This window comes from Salmo trutta, chromosome 10, assembly GCF_901001165.1.
Source record: "Salmo trutta chromosome 10, fSalTru1.1, whole genome shotgun sequence".
Taxonomy (NCBI): domain Eukaryota; kingdom Metazoa; phylum Chordata; class Actinopteri; order Salmoniformes; family Salmonidae; genus Salmo; species Salmo trutta.
In genome coordinates this window covers 12,861,982-12,885,583 of record NC_042966.1, presented here as the reverse complement: position 1 = coordinate 12,885,583, position 23,602 = coordinate 12,861,982, and the positions used below count along the sequence as shown (strand labels likewise).

Here is a 23,602-nt window from a genome sequence, read left to right as displayed (position 1 = left end):
ATAGTCTTCCTTCACATAGAAACTGTAATCTCTATGAACCACTATCGATCGAACCGATGCCATATGTGAAAGTTCCTGTCCTGCTACTTTCCGGAGGATTCGTTGTTGCTCTTTTGAAAAAGATGCAAACACTTGCATAGAGGCATTTACTCTGCAGCAGGTTCCATTCCCACTTTACACTCATTCTTCCAATGTCTGATAGCTCCCTGTTTTAGATGTGGGGCTATCTCCTTACACTTTGTTTTTTCGCTACGTTTCTTTGTCTTATCTTGGCCATTGAAACCACTGTTAGTGACTTTCACTGTGGCCATATTAACCCCTCACACATCTGCGAAGTGAGCAGAGTTATATTCCACTCTCAAAACATCTTGCTCTATTTCATCCACAACCCCTGTAATTATCATTTTGATCACAGGTTTCAAACCTGCCATCAAAGCCGAAGTACAAATTCTATCAATGCACCAACGTACCCAGTCTTTTTGCAGCTGAGTACCTCAACTAATTTCCCATATTCGAGCCAAATTGGTAGAATGCTTGTGCGCTTCTTTCACTGCCTCCATGGTTTATTTAAAATCCTCTAGCTCAACTTCACAAGGAAAATTGGGGAGGTCTGTCACCATATCAATACTTATTATTCTTAAACCTCTACCGACGTTGTCCAAGATGTTTAAGATTTCTTTATTCCCGTCTATAATACACACCTTCTACTAACTATTTTCCAAGGTAGCGCTACCCACTTCCCTGGAGAATAGTTGTGGTATTTGTGCCTATTAATTGGTCACGGTACTTAATACCTTGTATTAGAACCAATACTATAGCATCTGTATATGTATTACTGGAGAATACGGATTACTTAATGTCTTATTCCAGTATTGTGCCTCAAATATTGTTGTTGATAACACACATTACCAAAATTATTCACACTTGTCTTCCTATTTCCACATAATCTGTCATGGTTTACCACCCAAACAGGGCATACAATCAACCTCTCTTTATTGCTACTGCTAATACACCCAAATCCAACAGTGTTCGGATATCTTATTGCTTTTCTTTTAACCCTGAATGGCAACTTTTTATCCTAGTACACAAGGATGTCACTTTATCCATCCAAACACACTCTACTGCCACATGGCCTTTGCGGCTGAGACTTTCACCCTCTCGTTACAGGTTTAGCAGGGAACCAACCCCACCCAGGTTTTACCCCCTAGGACTTACCCTTCGCAGGTTCCAGCCTGCTTGGGCTTACCTTTCGGGACTCACCCTATTCTTATAGTCACATGAACTAACCCACTCGGGATTTACCCCCTAGGACTTACCGTACACGTACCAGCCTGCTCGAGTTTACCTTCCGGGACTTAGCCTATACTTTATAGTACTAGCCGGAACCAACCTACTATATACCACAAAGCTACGACCGGGCCTACTGAATAAAACACAATGGGCCTACTGAATAAACTTATGCTTTCTAGGTCCGTATCCTATAATTATTCAGCCAATGATTCTCATCTCCCCAAGATGTCAAAATGAGTGGAAACAGGTGTAGGAACTGTGCCTACCTTGTTTGTTGCCAGCTCCTGCTCCACTGATCTGGACTCTCTGGTTTGACTACAAATCGTGGTGAACCCTGCTCGCAGCGCCAACTGTTAGGTTCCAATTCTCTGAGTAAAAAACTCAACGGACACTATGAAAGGTTAACCAAGTTTATTCTTCCCAGAAGGTCAATACAGCTGCATTAGACAAAAACATTTTCATACAAGCACTGACATTTAATCCTTCCTCCTAGGCTGAGTCTCCTCCTACACATCTGTACAAGCTTTGTGTCTTTACTGCTAGGCAGGACACTAAGTGATACGGGCCATAAACCTTTATTTCTCCCTTAACGTCACCTGACCTGATCTCGACCCCCCCTTCATCACTAATCCATGGCTCTTTCCCCTTATCAATGCCTGCCACATGTGATCGCTTCCCTGCACTCAATATTTCATATTCTCAGAACCCAACAGCAGAAAACACCATTATCAAAAGTGACCGCAAAAGCAATTATGCATGTACTGCTTTTATTCTGAAGGTGCATTTTTATGGTGAAAATGGTCTTCCCCAAACTTGAAACTCATGCGCTGCTTATATATGCCAGTAGGCTCTACCTCTCTTGTAAAGAGGATTAATGTGCTTAATTTTAAGACGTTATTTGGCCACTTTAGTTATGATACAAACCTTATTAAAACCTTTAGGCCTATGGGCTAGGCTACATGAGGTGTGCGACTATAATGAGAAAAAGTCGCAAAAAAGGCATTGCTTCTTATGCTGGGCATCATTCACAAGTGATCATATATAATTCACAAGTGATAGGCTAATATTGTCACCCATCAGACTATTTTGGATTTAATCTTTACATATACTACATCATATATGTGTGACATTTGTTTTGATGAAGAATGGACCATTATCATGCACCTGTCTCAAAACAGGGGCAGCGGAAGAAATACGTCATCTATGCACTTAAATAGCGAATGGAGGACGCTTTTCCCTGTGGTTTATTTTCATGCCAGCCAGGTAGGCTATACTCCTGTTGTAAATATAAGCAATGTGCTTAATATTAGGAAAGTTGAGAAATAAATATAGTAGGCCTAGCCTATAGAAAGCCAATGGGATCCTCGTCTGTTTATTAGCAGCCATCACTTTGTTTTCTCCCGCAATTGCATAGCCTGTAGAAATGTTGCGCAACATGAGCTCATGGGCTCTCATGAAGTGTTTGATTAGATTTTCAAATACATTTGCGTTGATGTCTGAGTGATTAGAGGAACAATAGAGTGCTGAGTACCAGGCAGTTAGCAAGTTTGATAGGCTACTAATGACCATCAGCAGCATCAGAGCTTGGAGAAGCCTGTGGAATTTCACTGCCTTCATGACTCGTGACCGCCGGTGTGGCGGTAATAGGGTCACCGCAACAGCCCTAGGCGTAAGTAAAGGCCCTGTTGTAATGAAGAGAACTTGTTGATGGGTCTATTCTGTCATTCTCAGCTATCTGTTGGAATCACTTTCTTCATGTTGGCCCGTTAACAGAGCACCACCTCAAAGGGATGATTTTCATTTATATCATAGCGAGAGCATTAAAGCAAATAAAGCAAGGCAGACATGACTTCTATGATATCAGTTAGTACGAGAATTGGTTTTCAAAGATCCAAATAAAATGTTAATGTTTTCAAAATGTTTAAAAATAAATGAATATAGGACAAACGGTTTATAATACTGGCACATGCAAATGTACTGTACGGGTTATCTATCGTCACATGCCCGTGAATCATAGAAACAAACATATGTAAACCATATTTCTTTATTAAAGATTAAGAAACTCCAAGCAGCATATTCATAAATAAAATAAGTCTCCCTTAGATGTACTTTTACAGACTATATGGTATGATAGCTTTTTATAATATTTTCTTTAATATTGTGGTGTGGGCATTGATACAGTAATGGGGGGGGGGGTAATATAGTAAGGCAGTGAAACACACTAAACCCTTACAGTACAGTAACGTGGGACTTCCTTTTCACCACTGTTAGCTGATCAGAGCCACAGGTTGTATGCAGAACACAGTGTAAAATGAGATCACTTTGGTTCACATTAGTAAGTACTAGTACTTGTACAAAATACACAGGCTTATAACCTCGCCAATTTTGTTTGAGAAGCATGAGCGGAGAACGGGTGATGCGAAACATGATTCTCTCACTTTGAGGTATGGTAGTTCTGTTTATTCTCATGACATCACTTAATTATCGTTCTTTGCTTTCCCTCAATGGCTCTGCAGGGAAATTGGTTACATTTTCCAAGAGGTACGGACAATCCAGTAAATGAAAACCTTTTGAACAGTATGAGTATAGATCACCTATCAGTACTCCTGGTACACGTTGTATTGTGCATATAGGATGTGACGAACGACAACACAATATAACCACTGAGATTGACATTCACTATCTCACTTCCTAGCAAGGAGTTTTCCAGAATGACAGGCTAAAGGAAATAAACAGAAACAAAAAGTATACTGCAGGACATACTTGCATTTTAATTGCACTTATGAAAGTCTTGGTAAAGTTTTGCAGTTCATCTTTAGTTGGAAATGTGACATAAACTGCAGCTCTGCAAAGTGCCCAGGTTAATTGATGGGAAAATTCGGTTTACTTTATGAACAGAGCTCCATCATAATGTAGACATTAGAATATGCCACCTGAACTGCTATTACCAACACTAATAGTTCATAATTTTGATATCACTCCTTTATCTTCCATCTCCCTTGGTGATAATTGCTCTATTACAAATGATAAATATGAGCTATTATATATCTACTTTTCTCCCTCTGCAGTTCAAATGACTTCACTGCTCTGAAAGGAGAACCTGTATACAGATTTTCAACAATAAATCTTTAAGTACGAAATGAATACATATTTTTTTCCTAAAATGAGCCTTTTTTGTTAAATGTAAAATTAAAAGTTTTGTTTTAAACATCCCTCCCACTCAATCAAGGAAACGTGTAGCATACACTGGAAGGGACATGATTCAATCATGATTTATGTCAGTTAAAGGTTCCCTTTGAACATTCCCTTAACGTGGCTGATGTTAGGCTGTACACGGCACTAGTACCACTAGGACTGCCTTTCTTTGCTGTTGGGGGCTGACTGAGACTGTATCTCCCTCTGTCTTTGACAACATAGCGCTGAAATTGAGCTCTATGAAATACCATCCATTTCATAAATCTGTAGAACTCATGAGAAACAATGTTTACTTCAGTTTCAGCCTTAAACAATGATTCACCAAGACTTTAAGTTAGAAAAAAAAATAATAATTGAAAAATGTATATATGTCTTACAAACAAAATGATTCCATCTATATGGAATATTCTTATCTGATACTGAAGTATAAGGTTGTTAAAGAGGTGCATAACAGTTGGAGTTCAACATTATGTCCTATGGTGAATGGTAATCTAAGAATGAACTGTGGAGAGACATTTTTTCGGCACTTAGAAAACAATCACAATGAATTTGCGTCATTATTCATATAGAACAAAATTTACAAAGCCATTCAAACAGTCATTTTTTTTACTTTTTTTTTTTTTTAATCTTATTTAGTTTTTTTATAACTCAACTTGAAAAATTGAGAATATTCAAAATACACTATAACTTCACTTCGTTCTCTCAGTATTTACAAATATATACAAAAAAATGTTGCTGTTCCTTTGATGTCGGTTGTTCAACAGGTAATAAAAATCTCTTATTTCTCTTGTTTGCACACTTTCCCAATTTTTTTATTTATTTACTTTTCCCCCCACAAATAATACCCCACAAAAATCAGGTGAGGGGTAGGAGATGTGACGTTGAGGCACCATCAGATGGATGTACTGTGGGTGGGCTCAATGGCTTCTGGGATGGGTCCTCCGGGAACTCCCTGGTATGACATTGGCATGGGTGTCTTGGCGGGACTCAGTCGGAACAGCCCCCCGTTGGGAGCTCTGTGTTTGCACTGAATGGAGGGGATGGTGGAGCTGCTGGGGGGGTGGTGGGGGAGTGTGCTGCCAGGGCCCTGAGCTAGTGTCCGACCCAGGCCCACCCCATGGCCCTCCCCCGGGAGATAGGTGCTCACAGACAGGCCCGTGCCCGGGTAGTCCCGCACAGACTCCAGCTGCCGGCTGGGCTGCATGCTGTCGATGTCCTGCGCAGAGATCTCGATAGACGGGCCAGGGATCTGCTTGTGCGCCATGTCCTCGTCCATAAGACTGTTCATACGCCGATGCACCTGTTCCAGATTCACCTCCTTGTCCTAGAGGGTGAAAGAGAGAGGGGGAGGAAGGGACACAGAGGCTGAGATGGGCTGTTCTCCATGGGATTCTCAGGCTTTTCACCAGCTCCATGCATTTAGTTTCCCTCTCCTCTTCCTTAGCTTTTTTGAGGTGGTTTGTTTCCCAAGCCTCTGAGTGTTTCACTCAACATGCTGATTGAGTAATGTCTGTTTTAAGTGCCCAATTGGAATTGAGGTGACTCAATTACAGGTGTATGGAATGTGCACCTTGAAATCAAACTTGGCCAGTGGACATAGACAGTTTGATGTTTAGTAAGAGGTGTCAAATCTTTGACAGACGACACCAATGCTGGAGCCAAGCTACATCCTAACCTCTACTGACTGATCTGGGGCACCATGTAACCTTAGGCTTCATTGCTGATGCTACAGTATATTGAAGTAAAGTTGAGGTAATGTATTGGTGTCCTATTTAGATGGCCACATATGGGCTTTTACAGTGTCTGTTCTACCTCTCAGTAGTGCTGAGCGATTAGTGATTTTTGAGGTCGGTTCAATTTCGATTTTGTTATAAAAAAAAATGTGCACGGTCTTCGATTAAAAAAAATTATTCAAATTGTTATATATTAAATGCACTATACATTATGTGGGTAATGTGCCCATTACTGCTTATCACTTATTAACCATAATTTATTGACATTACTTTACTTTAATAAAATATTTGTTTTATTTGATGACTTTATTTCATTCCAAGTCATCATCTAATCTCTATAGAGCTGCTGCTTGTCTGACAAAATCACTATTTTAGTGGTTCTGCAAAGTAAATATGGCATACTTTTATGACTGCTGAATACCAACTATCAATCACTTAGATCATGTATTTTCAGGTAGAGCTACCTCACAAAGCAACTGCTCTCTATCCCTCTCGCACCTTCTCTCTTCTCTCCATCAAAGAGGTCTCTGTGTCTGCTCCACACAGACCGGACAAGTAAACGGGCGCGCAATGGATTATGGTCATTGTAGTTAATTACCAGGTTTTCTGCTCTAAACTACGAAGAATATTGGACTATTGGAAACTACAACATCACACAGTTTGAGCTTTATCTGATTTATCTCTACAGAAACTGAGCAGAAAAAAAGGAAATGGAATTCAAATAATTAAACTGACTTCGGCCAATTAGTTATTTAAAAAACGAAAAATAACCAACATTTTGGTTAATCGCTCAGCACTACCTCTCAATCAATTACTTACTGATGTTGGCCAGGTGAATCGATCTGATATCAGATCAATATATTTAATACATCTGAGCTGCTGAGGCTGACAGATGTGTCTGTGTCTTTGGATGACTGTAGTTATGCATACGTGTTATAAGCTAATTGACACTTGAGGTTCGTTGCTGACAAAAATGCTACATTGGGACATTTAAAGGTAGAGGACAAAACATACTTCAGGGTAGCAGGTATCACTAGCCAATCAGGAGATGTGTCCTAGCACTTGGAGGCTACACTACACTATTGCAAAAGGCTACTTTGGAGGCAGGCATAACTTGGCTCCAGTAATGGTCTGACTCAACAATGATATTAGTAAAAAACTGAATATGGAGACAAAATCCAAGTTGATTCTTATGTGCAGTACATATACAACACAACAAACTGCAGAGGTTAAGATTCTATATGTGGAGCACAAAACCAACCAATGAAAATAAGACATGTTTTGGAATGGAAGACATAATCAGAAATGTGTTTCTATGAAGACCGATGATGATTTACTATTTTATGCTAGGTACTACATGCTCGACAAATGAAAGAAAGGCTGGACTTGATTATATTGCACTTAGGGAAATGAAGAACTCCTATATTTCAACCATCTTTAGGCAATTTTATGGAAACTCTCTAGTCTAGTGACTACCCTAATGCACTGGAAATACAGAGTATCCTTTTTACTATGCAATTATAATGGATGTTGTTTGGCAACAGATGCAGAAATACCTTGAAATCAACTGACTCCTCTCATAACGACACACTGTGTGTGTTAGTCATTTGACCATCAGAAGCCATGCACTTTCAATGGAATCAGTGCCACATCAAACAGTGTATTTAAACTCCACTGTGATTCTACATCATTTACTCTTCCTCTTGTCAATATCAACTGCCTGTCATAAGCACATTATACCATTATAACACAACAGAATGTCTTCCAGAGGAGGTCCTAAATGCTAAGCCATTTAGTCAATCTTGATAGACCAATGTCTTTTTTTTAAACGTCTTTTTATTGAACCTTTATTTAACTAGGCAAGTCAGTTAAGAACAAATTCTTATTTAGAATGACGGCCTTCATCAATGACAAGTTACAGACAAACAACTGTGTTTCCTCAGTGCTTCCCATATCAGCTTGAGCCTTCCGGAATGTACAAATGTAATCTTGATTTCATATGTTCTGAAGACTTTATCAACAGAGACATTGATTGAAGGAATGAATTTACAACAGTATCAACTCTGTATCATAAAAAACTCGTACAGCTAATTAAAACATCTCAGCCAAGGCTATTATTTTAGCAGACTGGCGCCACATTAAAATATGTTTATAATTTTGTCGCATTGGCAGCACGCCTAAACAAATAACTGCCTAAAATCAAACCACTGCACCAGTGTTTTTTAATAAGAGCGTGTTGATTTATATTGAGGGGAAATAACAACATGCTCTGCAGAGTGAACGCTTTCGTAATGCAAAAACAATTCGTAAAACATAAAACTAGAAAGCCACTCTATCCATCCATGGTGGCCTGACACTTGATTGAAGGATTTATCGAGGCGTGAGTACGCTGTTTTCAAAGTGGCCTCCGTATGCGTAAGACTATGATGATTACGCATACGCCCTGTATTGTGGCTCATCTCTGTATCTGTAACACGTTCTATACACCACCTACATAGAGATATGTATGCAAACAGCCATGACTGCGTATAACAAGTGTTATAACAATGTTTGTAAAAGGCATAATAAATACCTTCATAAAGCATCAAAGTGAGGTAGTTCATAGAAAATGTCGCTGAATTAACTTCCTCTTATTCCCCATACAATGTTTCTATGTGAGGGTGAGAGACAAGCCCTTGTCATGCACGCATCCATCCACTACAAAAGCAACTAACCAAAAATGGGGAAGAAACAGAATAACAATCAGAGAATAGAAGATTGCCAGAGATGAGATGGTGTTGTGAAGTTTTAGATCAAGATGCCCCCCTCCCTCCCCTCCAAGCCCAATCGGACAGATCAGAGTGCCTCTTTAATGCAACAGCACAAATCAGATCTTAGGAGCTCTATTCTGACCTGTGTCAATAGCTTCTGCTTCATCCCAGTCTCTTTCTCTCTCTGTCCAAATGTCCTTCCTCCCTTCCGGTGAAGCAGTGGTAATGTCATTATATGTCAATGGACCAGAAACCCTTGCCAGTCTGTAATCCTTAGTAACCTGCACGAGATCATAGAACAGTCAAGAATAAAAACGTATGGATGTCCACATTGACATATAATTGCAATAAGACGTCACACAGGGAATTACTAGGGATTATGGACTGGGTTGGACAGATATAGTGGCTCTTATTGCTGTGGGGTGACAGACCCATGCAAACATCCTGTTTCTGCTCACACTTTAGTTTACGGATCCATGTCAAGCCTTAACCTGTCTCATGTCACATGCAAGGGGAGAGTAACTCTCTCATGTGAGAGACCTCTTTAGACATGTTCACATCATCGCAGTAACTTGAGTGGAATAAACTAATAAGAAAGGCTTAACGTGAACTGGCAATGAGGTATAAGGTGTAATCGGTGTCAATCAGTTTAGCAGGCACTTAGCAGGGGAAAGTCTTACGAGAATCAATTAAAATGGTTCTCTGTGGTAGGCAGTGTAGATGTGTTTACAATTCAGGGTAAGGAACTGTGTTGGTAATCAATGGATTTTGATTATTTCAGGAACACTAATGTTATAGGGAACTTAAAACAAACTCGATACTGACGTTTTCTCAGAAATGTCATATTTCATATTTGGCTGATTCACATTGACATGAATCAAATAGATACATGGATCTACTCTGAAATAAGGCATTAAAAAAGGTATTCAAATCTCCCTTTGAAAGTGTAATCCTCTGGGACCAGTTTTTCAAAAGTTATATTTCTCGATTTCACCTATCGGATAGGATTAAATGCATAGAAATTGAATCAACTGAATGGGTATAACCATTCAAGTCAGTGATTTGTCTGTTCTATTCATTCTATTTCTATGCATTTCATCTGGATATAGTTAGTTAATATCCCTACAGAGAATCTTGCTGAATTGAAAATGGCGAAACTTTGGCTGAGTGAAAAAGGTTTTGACAATAATTCAATACAAAGTATGTGACTGGAAAATTTGCTGGGGACTGATGCTCATCACTGTCCCAAATCAGTTGTTCTGACATATTACTAAGAGACTTGAAAAATGCAGGAATTGCTTATCTCAAAAATACATATTGGTTGGGCAGTTTGTTATCCTGAAGGCAGCTTAAGGGTTTATGATTAACATACACCGATGATGTGTGATTAACATACACCGATGATGTGTGATTAACATACACCGATGATGTGATTAACATACAGCGATGATCAAATTCGAAGAGTTTCCAAAAAATATCAATAATCAAGATGGAAATATATTAGTAAGAAAATGATAAGGGGGATTCGTCTTTATCTGTGAGCTGTGTGAGGTACGTATGCCATACAAAAACAGATGGATTTGGTTTCAGAGAAGAGGGGGGATAGATTAGAGGGACCAAATTTGATTTCAATCAGAGCACAATCTACAACTGCGTGTACTGGAGCTCGACTAAATCGGGACTGTGGTCTGCGGCTGGATCCTTAAAGTAGAGTGTGGCAGTGTCCTCCCCCTGCTGCCCTGTCCTCCGGGCTCTGTGCTCGGTCACCTCTTTGGGCTGCTCTTGCCCGCAGCGGTTGCTGTTCCACCACATCTCCAGGCCGGCAACCAGGCAGGCCAGCAGCAGTCCGGCGGCCAGGACACAGAAGACCCCGGCAAAGCTGTGCAGCTTCAGGGACCTCCCGTCGGGCGTGGTGTTGGAGTGGCTGTTGAGGTCACAGCGGCCCGTACGCGGCCACCACTTCTGCTTCAGGATGTCCAGGTCTCCTTTTTCCTGCAGCTCCAGGATCCTGCAAGGAGGGGAAATATCTGGGTGTAAGAGACATATGCTTCCTCTGCTTCGCTCAAAACAGGCTGTTTGTATTAAGTTAAGGCTGTTACGCAAAGAATTGAGACTAAGGACTAGGACCCTAGTTGCATATCTACTACTCATATGCTATCATAGCACTAAAGGAAGAATGAAAAATAGACCTGCTTTTATCTTCCGTAGATGAATGCATTCATTTTTTACAATTCCCACAGCACAGCATTTTAAGTGTGATTTGTTTGAATTATGCCTGCTCAATGAATTAAACCCGACAGTAAACTTCATTAAATGTCAGCTTTAGTATTCCTTCATTGCCACAAATGAAATCCAAAATAAAACAGATGGAAGAAATGCTTAATTAAAAGAAAAATTAGCCATGGCAAAGAGGAAAAGACCATTATCAGAGAACCGCCCCTGTGGGCAAACCCTACCGCCACAGCAATTTCTGAGATTAAAAGGAGCCCATGGCGAATTTGTAAGGTTATGGATAGACGAGGGTGCGGAGAGTGGGAAGGAGAGAGGGAAATGGATTATGATGATGGGAAGGGGTCGGTGGCAAGTAAGATGAATCCGTCTCTGTAGAGGAGGTGACATTCTGGTTCAGCCTGTTATTACCCCCTGAGCAGCCTCCCAGCTGTCCTAGAAGCACATCACACCCCACCACCCCCACCACTCTGTTAGCCCTGAATTTCCCAGACGGATATTCATTCAGGCCATCATGAGCGTAGATAGAGGGACAGCGTTCAGTTCAGTGTCGTAGGAATAGGCATTATTGAGGATCTTCCGCGGAGGGACCTCATCCCTTAAGCTCTGACCCCACTCTTCACTTGCTGTGGCCCTGCGTACTGAGTGTGCACTCTGAAGGGCCCTGACGTAGCACACCTCGGAAGAGTGGAGAGGATTTAAATGTTCCACCGCATTGGTGACTTATCGAAGGTGTGGGCGTGTGGCCTCCAAGAGCCCCAGATCAAACCTGATCAAGCTGGTTGAAACTGGTTCTGCTTTGTAGAAGGATCATTGTTCCTATCCTAAGACCTGCGTTTTAGTCACTAGAACGGCAGTTCATTCTGCTTGTGGAGTTGGGATGGCACTCATTTTTGTTTATTTTCACTGCGTTGAAGAGTGTTAGATTTCTTATCTAAAAGATAGTGTGACGAAACATTTTGGGTTGTTTTCATGGATGCTTTGGAGCTTTTATAACTGAGAAGAATCAAAACAAGATGTGTGGGAATGCAGTCAAGACAGTGATTTTGGGATTCATTTTGGGTAAATCCTTGGCCAATATGATTACACAGTCCTAGTTGGTCAAATCACATTGTATTTGTCACATGCTTCATAAACAAGAGGTGTAGACTAACAGTGAAATGCTTACTTACGGGCCCTTCCCAACAATATAGAGAGAGAAAAAAGAAAAAAATACTGTAATAGAAAAATAATAATAATAACACAAGGAATAAATACACAATGAGTAAAGATAACTTGGCTATATACACGAGGTACCAGTACCGAGTCCATGTGTGGTGGTACGAGGTAATTGAGGTAGATATGTACATATAGGTAGGGATAAAGTGACTAGGCAACAGGATCGATAATAAACAGTAGAAGCAACATATATGATGAGTCAAAAAGGGTCAATGCACAGTCTGGGTAACTATTGGTTTACTATTTAACTAACTATTTACAGTAGCAGTCTTATGGCTCGTGGGTAGAAGCTGTTCAGGGTCCTGTTGGTTCCAGACTTGGTTCATCGGTACCACTTGCCGTGTCACTGGCGTTTTTGACAATTTTTAGGGCCTTCCTCTGATACTGCCTGGTGTACAGGTCCTGGATGACAGGGAGCTCAGACCAATGGTGTACTGGGCCTTACGCACTACCCTCTGTAGCGCCGTGTGGTCGGATGCAAAGCAGTTGCCATAACAAGTGGTGATGCAGCCAGTCAAGATGCTCTCAATGGTGCAGCTGTATAACTGTTTGAGGATCTGAGGGCCTGTGCCAAATCTTTTCAGCCTCCTGAGGGGGAAGCGGTGTTGTCGTGCCTTCTTCACGCCTGTGTTGGTGTGTGTGGGCCATGATAATTTCTTAGAGAGGGTGTACGCGTTTCTTAGAGGGGGTGTACGCGTGGAGGGCACAAAGGTGTTGAACACTGAGCTATAGTCAATGAACAGCGTTCTCACATAAATGTTCCTCTTGTCCAGGTGGGAGAGGTAAGTGTGGAGTGCAATAGAAATTGCATCATCTGTGTATCTGTTGGGGCGGTATGTGAATTGGAGTGGGTCCAGGGTGTCTGGAATGATGGTGTTGATGTGAGCCAGGACCAGCCTTTCAAAGCATTTCATGGCTACAGATGTGAGTGCTACATGGCAATAGTCATTTAGACAGGTTATCTTGGTGTTCTTGGGCCCAAGGTCTATGGTGTTCTGCTTGAAACATGTAGATATTACTGAGTGGGTCAGGGAGAGGTGAAAAATGTCAGTGAAGACACTTTCCAGCTGGTCAGCGCAGGCTCTGAGTACGCATCCTGGTAGTGTCCAGCTCCTTGAAAGTGGCAGCTCTAGCCTTTAGCTCAGTGCAGCTGTTGCCTGTAATCTATGGCTTCTGGTTGGGACATGTATGTATGGTCACTGTAGGGCCGATGTCGTCGATGCACTTATTGATGATGCCGGTGACTGATGTAGTAAACTCAATGTTATGAATCCCCGGAACATATTCCAGTCTGTGCAAGCGAAACAGTCCTGTAGCTTTCATGTGATTATGGACCGATTTACCCAGTCAGCATCCTGCAACTAATGACCAAAGACTTTCAAACGTTGTGAAAAGTTGAAGTCAATGCCCAAGTACAGTATTTAGTTAAACTATTCATTATGAGCCTTTTTTCATGGAAGTAATTAGCAGAATCATGTTAACTCATGTTGAATGATTATTCTTTAATCCAAACCAACGCCTGTTATGAATTCATAATAGGTTGATTTCATAAAGGCAACTCAGCTGGAACATGCAACGTATTTATGGATTGCAACCTGTGCTGATATAGTAAAACAAATATTATTTTTTGATTGAACCTTTATTTAAGCAGGCTAGTCAATTCAGAACAAATTCTTATTTACAATGATGGCCTGGCAAGAGACAAAAGGCCTCCTGTGGGGACGGGGGCTGGGCTAAAAAAAACATTAAAAAAACAATGACAAAAAAAGACAACACAGAAGACACTGGCAACAGCACAAATACAACAGCAAATAAACAGTGTGTGTGTGTGTGCGTGCGCGTGCAGGCATGTGTGTGGTGTGTGAAGTAACACAACATGCTTCCTTACATAAGGCAACACAAACTAGTGGATACTAGGAAGAACTACATGTCTCAACAAACTGTTAACCAATTTGTCCTTTGAACTCCTCCAGGGACACCAGGTCCTGGGGTTTTAGGTTGGCTTGGAGGGAATTCCAAGACCACGGGAATGAGTAATGGAAAGACCTTTTCGATGCTCGGTTCTAGGTTTTGGGACTCTTAGCATAAAACAAGATTGAGATCTGAGCTTATATGTGTTTTCATTCCGAGCTAGAAGGGGTGATAGATAAAATGGCAGTTTTCCTAAAATGGCCTTATAAATAACAATATACCAGTGTTTGAGCCTGCCTGTTGCTAGTGATGTAAATCCAACAGCAGCGTAGAGATCACAATGATGAGTTAGATGTCTCTGATTGGTGACAAAATGAAGAGCAGCATGATACACAGAGTCAAGAGCCTTCAAGGACATGTTGCAGTGATCTCCTACTCTGTAATTCAAATACAACAAGTAGCTCCTCAAGGGTGGTTTAGTGAGAAGTAATCCAAACTAAAAGCATTATACAAACCCATTCTAACTGTGCTACAACACAGTGCATTCGGAAAGTATTCAGACCCCTTACATTTTTCCACATTATGTTACCTTAAAGCCTTATTCTCATCAATCTACACACAATATCCCATAAAGACAAAGTGAAAACAGGTTTTTAGATAATTTTTTTACATTTATTAAAATAAAAAAACTGAAATGACACTAGAAATTGAGCTCAGGTGCATCCTAAATTACATTTATTGGACATGATTTTGAAAGGAACACACCTGTCTATATAAGGTCCCAGAGTTGACGGTGCATGTCAGAGCACAGACCAAGCCATGATGTCGAAGGAATTGTCCGTAGAGCTCCGTGACAGGATTGTGTCGAGGCACAGATTTGGGGAAGGGTACCAAAAAATGTCTGCAGCATTGAAGGTCCTCAAGAACCCAATGGCTTCCATCATTCTTAAATGGAAGACATTTGGAACCACCAAAACTCTTCCTAGAGCTGGCCGCCCGACCAAACTGAGCAATCGGTGAAGAAGGGCCTTGGTTAGGGAGGTGACCAATAACCTGATGTTCACTCTGACAGAGCTCCAGAGTTCCTCTGTGGAGATGGGAGAACCTTCCAGAAGGACAACCATCTCTGCAGCACTCCACCAATCAGGCCTTTATCGTAGTGGCCATACGGAAGCCACTCCTCAGTAAAAGGCACATGACAACACATGAGAAACAAGATTCTCTGGTCTGATGAAACCAAGATTGAACTCTTTAGCCTAAATGCCAAGTGTCACGTCTGGGGGAAACCTGGCACCATCCCTACGGTGAAGCATGGGGGTGGCAGCATCATGCTGTGGAGATGTTTTTCAGCGGCAGGGACTAGGAGACTAGTCAGGATCGAGGGAAAGATGAACGGAGCAAAGTATGAAGAGATCCTTGATGAAAACCTGCTCCAGAGTGCTCAGGAGCTCAGACTTGGGCGAAGGTTCACCTTCCAACAGGACAACAACCCTAAGAACACAGCCAAGACAATGCAGGAGTGGCTTCAGGACAATTCTCTGAATGTCTTTGAGTGGTCCAGCCAGAGCCCAGATTTTAACCCGATTGAACATCTCTGGAAAGACCTGAAATAGCTGTGTAGCAGCGACACTCCATCCAAGCTGACTGAGCTTGAGAGGATCTGCAGAGAAGAATTGGAGAAACTCCCCAAATACAGGTGTGCCAAGCTTGTAGCGTCATACCAAAGAAGCCTCGAGGCTGTAATCTCTGCCAAAGGTGCTTCAACAAAGTACTGAGTAAAGGGTCTGAATACTTATGCAAATATCATATTTCAGTGTTTTATTTTTTATGAATTAGCAAAGAATTATATAAACCAGTTTTTGCTTTGTCATTATGGGGTATTGTGTGTATATTGATGAGGGGAAAAAAATGTTTCATAAATTTTAGAATAAGGCTGTAACGTAACAAAATGTGGAAAAAGTGAATGGGTCTGAATACTTTCTAAATGCACTCTGTCTGATAATATACTGCTCAAAAAAATAAAGGGAACACTTAAACAACACAATGTAACTCCAAGTCAATCACACTTCTGTGAAATCAAACTGTCCACTTAGGAAGCAACACTGATTGACAATACATTTCACATGCTGTTGTGCAAATGGAATAGACAACAGGTGGAAATTATAGGCAATAAGCAAGACACCCCCAATAAAGGAGTGGTTCTGCAGGTGGAAACCACAGACCACTTCTCAGTTCCTAAGCTTCCTGGCTGATGTTTTGGTCACTTTTGAATGCTGGCGGTGCTTTCACTCTAGTGGTAGCATAAGACAGAGTCTACAACCCACACAAGTGGCTCAGGTAGTTCAGCTCATCCAGGACGGCACATCAATGCGAGCTGTGGCAAGAAGGTTTGCTGTGTCTGTCAGCGTAGTGTCCAGAGCATGGAGGCGCTACCAGGAGACAGGCCAGTACATCAGGAGACATGGACGAGGCCGTAGGAGGGCAACAACCCAGCAGCAGGACCGCTACTTCCACCTTTGTGCAAGGAGGAGCAGGAGGAGCACTGCCAGAGCCCTGCAAAATGACCTCCAGCAGGCCACAAATGTGCATGTGTCTGCTCAAACGGTCAGAAACAGACTCTATGAGGGTGGTATGAGGGCCCGACGTCCACAGGTGGGGGTTGTGCTTACAGCCCAACACCGTGCAGGACATTTGGCATTTGCCAGAGAACACGAAGATTGGCAAATTCACCACTGGCGCCCTGTGCTCTTCACAGATGAAAGCAGGTTCACACTGAGCACGTGACAGACGTGACAGAGTCTGGAGACGCCGTGGAGAACGTTCTGCTGCCTGCAACATCCTCCAGCATGACCAGTTCGGCGGTGGGTCAGTCATGGTGTGGGGTGGCATTTCTTTGGGGGGCCGCACAGCCCTCCATGTGCTCGCCAGAGGTAGCGTGACTGCCATTAGGTACCGAGATGAGATCCTCAGACCCCTTGTGAGACCATATGCTGGTGCGGTTGGCCCTGGGTTCCTCCTAATGCAAGACAATGCTAGACCTCATGTGGCTGGAGTGTGTCAGCAGTTCCTGCAAGAGGAAGGCATTGATGCTATGGACTGGCCCGTCCGTTCCCCAGACCTGAATCCAATTGAGCACATCTGGGACATCATGTCTCGCTCCATCCACCAACGCCACGTTGCACCACAGACTGTCCAGGAGTTGGCGGATGCTTTAGTCCAGGTCTGGGAGGAGATCCCTCAGGAGACCATCCGCCACCTCATCAGGAGCATGCCCAGGCGTTGTAGGGAGGTCATACAGGCACGTGGAGGCCACACACACTACTGAGCCTCATTTTGACTTGTTTTAAGGACATTACATCAAAGTTGGATCAGCCTGTAGTGTGGTTTTCCACTTTAATTTTGAGTGTGACTCCAAATCCAGACCTCCATGGGTTGATAAATTGGATTTCCATTGATTATTTTTGTGTGATTTTGTTGTCAGCACATTCAACTATGTAAAGAAAAAAGTATTTAATAAGATTATTTCTTTCATTCAGATCTAGGGTGTGTTGTTTAAGTGTTCCCTTAATTTTTTTGAGCAGTATATATAATTGAAAGAGGAAATGTATATATACTAAACAAAAATATAAACACAACATGTAAAGTGTCGGTCCCATGTTTCATAAGCTGAAATAAAAGATCCCAGAAATGTTCCATATGGACAAAAAGTTTTTTTCTCAAAAATGTTGTCTATAAATTTGTTTCAATCCCTGTTAGTGAGCATTTCTCATTTGCCAAGATAATCCATCTACCTGACAGATGTGTCATATCAAGAAGCAGAATAAACAGCATGATCATTACACAGGTGCACCTTGAGCTGGGGACAATATAATGGCACTCTAAAATGTGCAGTTTTGTCACACAACACAATGCCACAGATGTCTCAAATTTTGAGGTAGCGTGCTATTGGCATGCTGACTGCAGTAATGTCCACCAGAGCTGTTGCCAGAGAATTTGATGTTCATTTCTCTACCATAAGCTGCCTCCAACGTCGTTTTAGAGAATTTGGGAGAATGTCCAACCAGCCTCACAACTGCAGACCACGTGTAACCACGCCAGCCCAGAACCTCCACATCCGACTTCTTCATCAGTGAGATCGTCTGAGACCAGCTACCCGGACAGCTGATGATACTGTTGGTTTGCACAACCAAAGACTTTCTGCACAAACTGTCAGAAACCGTCTCAGGGAAGCTCATCTGCGTGCTCATCGTCCTCACCAGGGTCTTGACCTGGTGGGCAAATGTTCACCTTCAATGGCCACTGGCACCCTGGAGAAGTGTGCTCTTCACGGATTAATCCCGGCCAGATGGTGTATGGCGTTGTGTGGGTGGGCAGTTTGCAGATGTCAACGTTGTGAGTAGAGTGGGGTTATGGTATCGGCAGGCAGGCATAAGCTATGGACAACGAACACAATTGCATTTATCTATGCTAATTTGAAAGCACAGAGATACCGTGACGAGATCCTGAGGCCCATTGTGGTGCCATTCAGTTCCCGCCAATATCCAGCAACTTCGCACAGCCATAAATAAATTAAAAACTAGAAAATGGTGCCGTCTGGTTTGCTTAATATACAGAATTTGAAATTATTAATAACTTTACTTTTAAGTATATTTAAAACAAAATACATTTCGACTTTTACTCAAGTAACATTTTACTGGGTAACTTTCACTTGAGTCATTTTCTATTCAGGTATGTTGACTTTTACTCAAGTATGACAATTGGGTACTTTTTCCACTACAATTCCCAGTCATGTCAAATCCATAGATTAGGGCCTAATGAATTTATTTCAATTGACTGATTTCCTTATATGAACTGTAACTCAGTAAAATCTTTGACATTGTTGTATGTTGCGTTTATGTTTTGGTTCAGTGTGCATGTGTATATATAAACATATAGACAAGGGCATTACAATCATGCATTAAGCCTCTGTGAATGAGTCTTTAAACTACGGTAACTCCTGACCTTTATAAAAAGCATTTTCACTTAGTGTTTTTATAAAGTCACTCGGTAGTAAAAACATATGTTAGTGGGCCTTGCATTTCCAAGATGGCGTAGCAGTCAGACGTCTTTGTCTTTGTCCTGTCGTGTCCCTTATTTTTATATCTTTTTCTTCGCATATCTTTTTAAAATATTTTCCTAAACCTCAACTTCTAAATACTCTCCTGCAACCCGCCTCACCCAATGTGGCGTGGATAAAAAAAAAAACGAAAGTATTTCTATTTACTTCTGATCTGGAATCCCTCAACTGAAGCTAGCCAGCTAAGTTAACTACCTACCAGCTATCAGTCAGCAACCCACTGTCTTATTTCACTGTAGAGCCTCTAGCCCAGCTCAATATGCCTTAACCAACCATGTTGTTCCACCTCCTACATATGCAATGACATCACCTGGTTTAAACGTCTCTAGAGACAATATCTCTCTCATCATTACTCAATGCCTAGGTTTACCTCCAATGTACTCACATCCTACCTTACCTTTGTCTGTACACTATGCCTTGAATCTATGCTATCGTTCCCAGAAACCTGCTCCTTTTACTCTCTGTTCCAAACGTGCTAGACGGCCAGTTCGTATAGCCTTTAGCCGTACCCTTATCCTACTTCTCCTCTGTTACTCTGGTGATGTAGAGTTTAATCCAAGTCCTGCAGTGCCTAGCTCCACTCCCACTCCCCAGGTGCTCTCATTTGTTGACTTCTGTAACCGTAAAAGCCTTGGTTTCATGCATGTTATCATTAGAAGCCTACTCCCTAAGTTTGCTTCACTCACTGCTTTAGCACACTCATCCAACCCGGATGTCTTAGCTGTCTGAATCCTGGCTTAGGAAAACCATCAAAAACCCTGAAATCTCCATCCCTAACTATAACATTTTCCGCCAAGATAGAACTGCCAAAGGGGGCGGTGTTGCAATCTACTGCAAAGATAGCCTGCAGAGTTCTGTCTTACTATCCAGGTCTGTACCCAAGCAATTCGAGCTTCTACTTCTAAAAATGCACCTTTCCAGAAACAAGTCTCTCACTATTGCCGCTTGGTATAGACCACCCTCTGCCCCCAGCTGTGCCCTGGACACCATATGTGAATAGATTGCCCCCCATCTATCTTCTGAGCTCGTGCTACTAGGTGACCTAAACTGGGACATGCTTAACACCCCGGCCATCCTACAATCTAAGCTTGATGCCCTCAATCTCACACAAATTATCAATGAACCTACCAGGTACAACCACAAATCCGTAAACACGGGCACCCTCATAGATTTCATCCTAACTAACTCGCCCTCCAAATACACCTCTGCTGTTTTCAATCAAGATCTCAGCAATCACTGCCTCATTGCCTGCATCCGTAATGGGTCTGCGACCAAACAACCACCCCTCATCACTGTCAAACGCTCCCTAAAACACTTCTGCGAGCAGGCCTTTCTAATCGACCTGGCCGGGGTATCCTGGAATGACATTGACCTCATCCCGTCAGTAGACGATGCCTGGTTATTCTTTAAAAGCGCCTTCCTCACCATATTAAATAAGCATGGCCCATTGAAAAAATGTTGAACTAGGAATAGATATAGTCCTTGGTTCACTCCAGACGTCTGCCCTTGACCAGCACAAAAACATCCTGTGGCATTCTGCATTAGCATCGAATAGCCCCTGTGATATGCAACTTTTCAGGGAAGTTAGGAACAGGCAGTTAGGCAGTTAGGAAAGCTAAGGCTAGCTTTTTCAAACATAATTTTTTATCCTGTAGTACAAACTCAAAAAGGTTCTAGGACACTGTAAAGTCCATGGAGAATAAGAGCACCTCTTCCCAGCTGCCCACTGCTCTGAGGCTAGGAAACACTGTTACCACCGATAAATCCACTATAATTGAGAATTTCAATAAGCATTTCTCTACAGCTGGCCATGCTTTCCACCTGGCTACCCCTACCCCCGTCAACTGCCCGGCACCCTCCACAGCAACCCGCCAAAGCACCCATCTTTTCTCCTTCACCCAAATCCAGATAGCTGATGTTCTGAAAGAGCTGCAAAATTTGGACCCCTACAAATCAGCCGGGCTAGATAATCTGGACCCTCACTTTCTAAAATGATCTGCTGAAATTGTTGCAACCCCTATTACTAGCCTATTCAACCTCTCTTTTGTATCATCTGAGATTTCCAAAGATTGGAAAGCTGCCGCGGTCATCCCCCTCTTCAAAGGGGGTGACACTCTAGACCCAAACTGCTACAGACCTATATCTATCCTACCCTGTCTTTCTAAGGTTTTCGAAAGTCAAGTTAACAAACAGATTACCGACCATTTCGAATCCCACCGTACCTTCTCCGCTATGCAATCTGGTTTCAGAGCTGGTCATGCCACAGGGTTCAATTCTCGGGCCGACTCTCTTCTCTGTATACATCAATGATGTCGCTCTTGCTGCTGGTGATTCTCTGATCCACCTCTACGCAGACGACACCATTCTGTATACTTCTGGCCCCTCTTTGGACACTGTGTTAACTAACCTCCAGACGAGCTTCAATGCCATACAACTCTCCTTCCGTGGCCTCCAACTGCTCTTAAATGCAAGTAAAACTAAATGCATGCTCTTCAATCGATCACTTCCCGCACCTGCCCGCCCATCCAGCATCACTACTCTGGATGGCTCTGACTTAGTATACGTGGACAACTACATGGACAACTACAAATACCTAGGTGTCGGGTTAGACTGTAAACTCTCGTTCCAGACTCACATTAAGCATCTCCAATCCAAAGTTAATCTAGAATCGGCTTCCTATATCGCAACAAAGCATCGTTCACTCATGCTGCCAAACATACCTTTGTAAAACTGACCATCCTACCGATCCTCGACTTCGGCGATGTCAGCTATAAAATAGCCTCCAACACTCTACTCAACAAATTGGATGCAGTCTATCACAGTGCCATCCGTTTTGTCACCAAAGCCCCATATACTACCCACCACTGCGACCTGTACGCTCTCGTTGGTTGGCCCTCGCTTCATACTCGTCGCCAAACCCACTGGCTACAGGTTATCTACAACTCTCTGCTAGGTAAAGCCCAGCCTTATCTCAGCTCACTGGTCACTATAGCAACACCCACTCGTAGCACGCGCTCCAGCAGGTATATCTCACTGGTCACCACCAAAGCCAATTCCTCCTTTGGTCGCCTTTCCTTTCAGTTCTCTGCTGCCAATGGCTGGAACGAACTGCAAAAATCTCTGAAGCTGGAGACTCATATCTCCCTCACTAGCTTTAAGCACCAGGTGTCAGAGCAGCTCACAGATCACTGCACCTGTACATAGCCCATCTGTAAACAGCCCATCTATCTACCTCTTCCCCATGCTGTATTTATTTATTTATCTTGCTCCATTGCATCCCAGTATCTCTACTTGCCCATTCATCTTCTGCACATCTACCATTCCAGTGTTTAATTGCTATATTGTAATTACTTCGCCACCATGGCCTATTTACTGCCTTAACTCCCTTATCTTACCTCATTTGCACTCACTGTATATAGACTTTTTTGTTTTCTTTTTTTCTACTCTATTATTGACTGTATGTTTTGTTTATTCCATGTGTAACTCTGTGTTGTTGTATGTGTCGAATTGCTATGCATTATCTTGGCCAGGTCGCAGATGCAAATGAGAACTTGTTCTCAACTAGCCTACCTGGTTAGATAAAGGTGAAATAAAATTAAAATGTAAAAAAATTCCCTCGTCAAACTCCTCCTAAAATGGCTGAGTCTAACCACTGAATGACCTCTCAGCCAATTACGGTGCTCAATTCCCTCAGGCACCGTCAACCTTCAGTGATTATGTTTATGGCTCTTATGAAGCAGAGAAAGTAATTAGGAATCAAAGGATGTGTGCGTTAAACCATATGCACTTAGACTTAGGATATTTCCTCAAGGTGATGGAAGGAAGAGATGGGGGGATGAAAGGAGAGGGAGAGGGGAGGAGAATTACATACTATATAGAACTGTTGAAAAAGTGACGGTATATCTATAATTCACAAATATTGTAATGAAACAAGGGAATAGCACGGGGTTCCGAGGCGAGACTCGAACTTGCAACCCTTGGGTCGCAAAGCCGGACATGTTACAGCTGCTCCAAGAAAGCTCCCTTTGGGGAGTGTTAATTGTGCTTCTCAACACCAGGGTCATTACAATATACACTGAGTATACAAAATGTTAAGAACACCATCTCTTTCCATGACATAGACTGACCAGGTAAATCCAGGTGAAAGCTATGCTCCCTTA

The 23,602-nt window shown here is 42.3% G+C and overlaps 1 protein-coding gene across 3 annotated transcripts in view; it reads right to left on the bottom strand.

Annotated features, from left to right (window-relative positions):
• Positions 1–3,316: 3,316 nt before the first annotated feature.
• LOC115201131 (glutamate receptor ionotropic, delta-1) overlaps positions 3,317–23,602 on the bottom strand; it is a 436,103-nt gene continuing 415,817 nt past the window's right edge. The window contains exons 15-17 of one of the 3 annotated variants that reach the window (XM_029764453.1): positions 10,736–10,976; positions 9,111–9,249; positions 3,317–5,809 (exon numbers count right to left, since the gene is read on the bottom strand). In XM_029764453.1, coding sequence (XP_029620313.1) covers positions 5,403–5,809; positions 9,111–9,249; positions 10,736–10,976 — 787 coding nt within the window. In that variant the 3' untranslated portion in view covers positions 3,317–5,402. Of the gene's footprint in view, positions 5,810–9,068; positions 9,250–10,735; positions 10,977–23,602 lie in introns of those variants that run through there. The other 2 variants (XM_029764454.1, XM_029764455.1) reach the window with 2 other exon arrangements.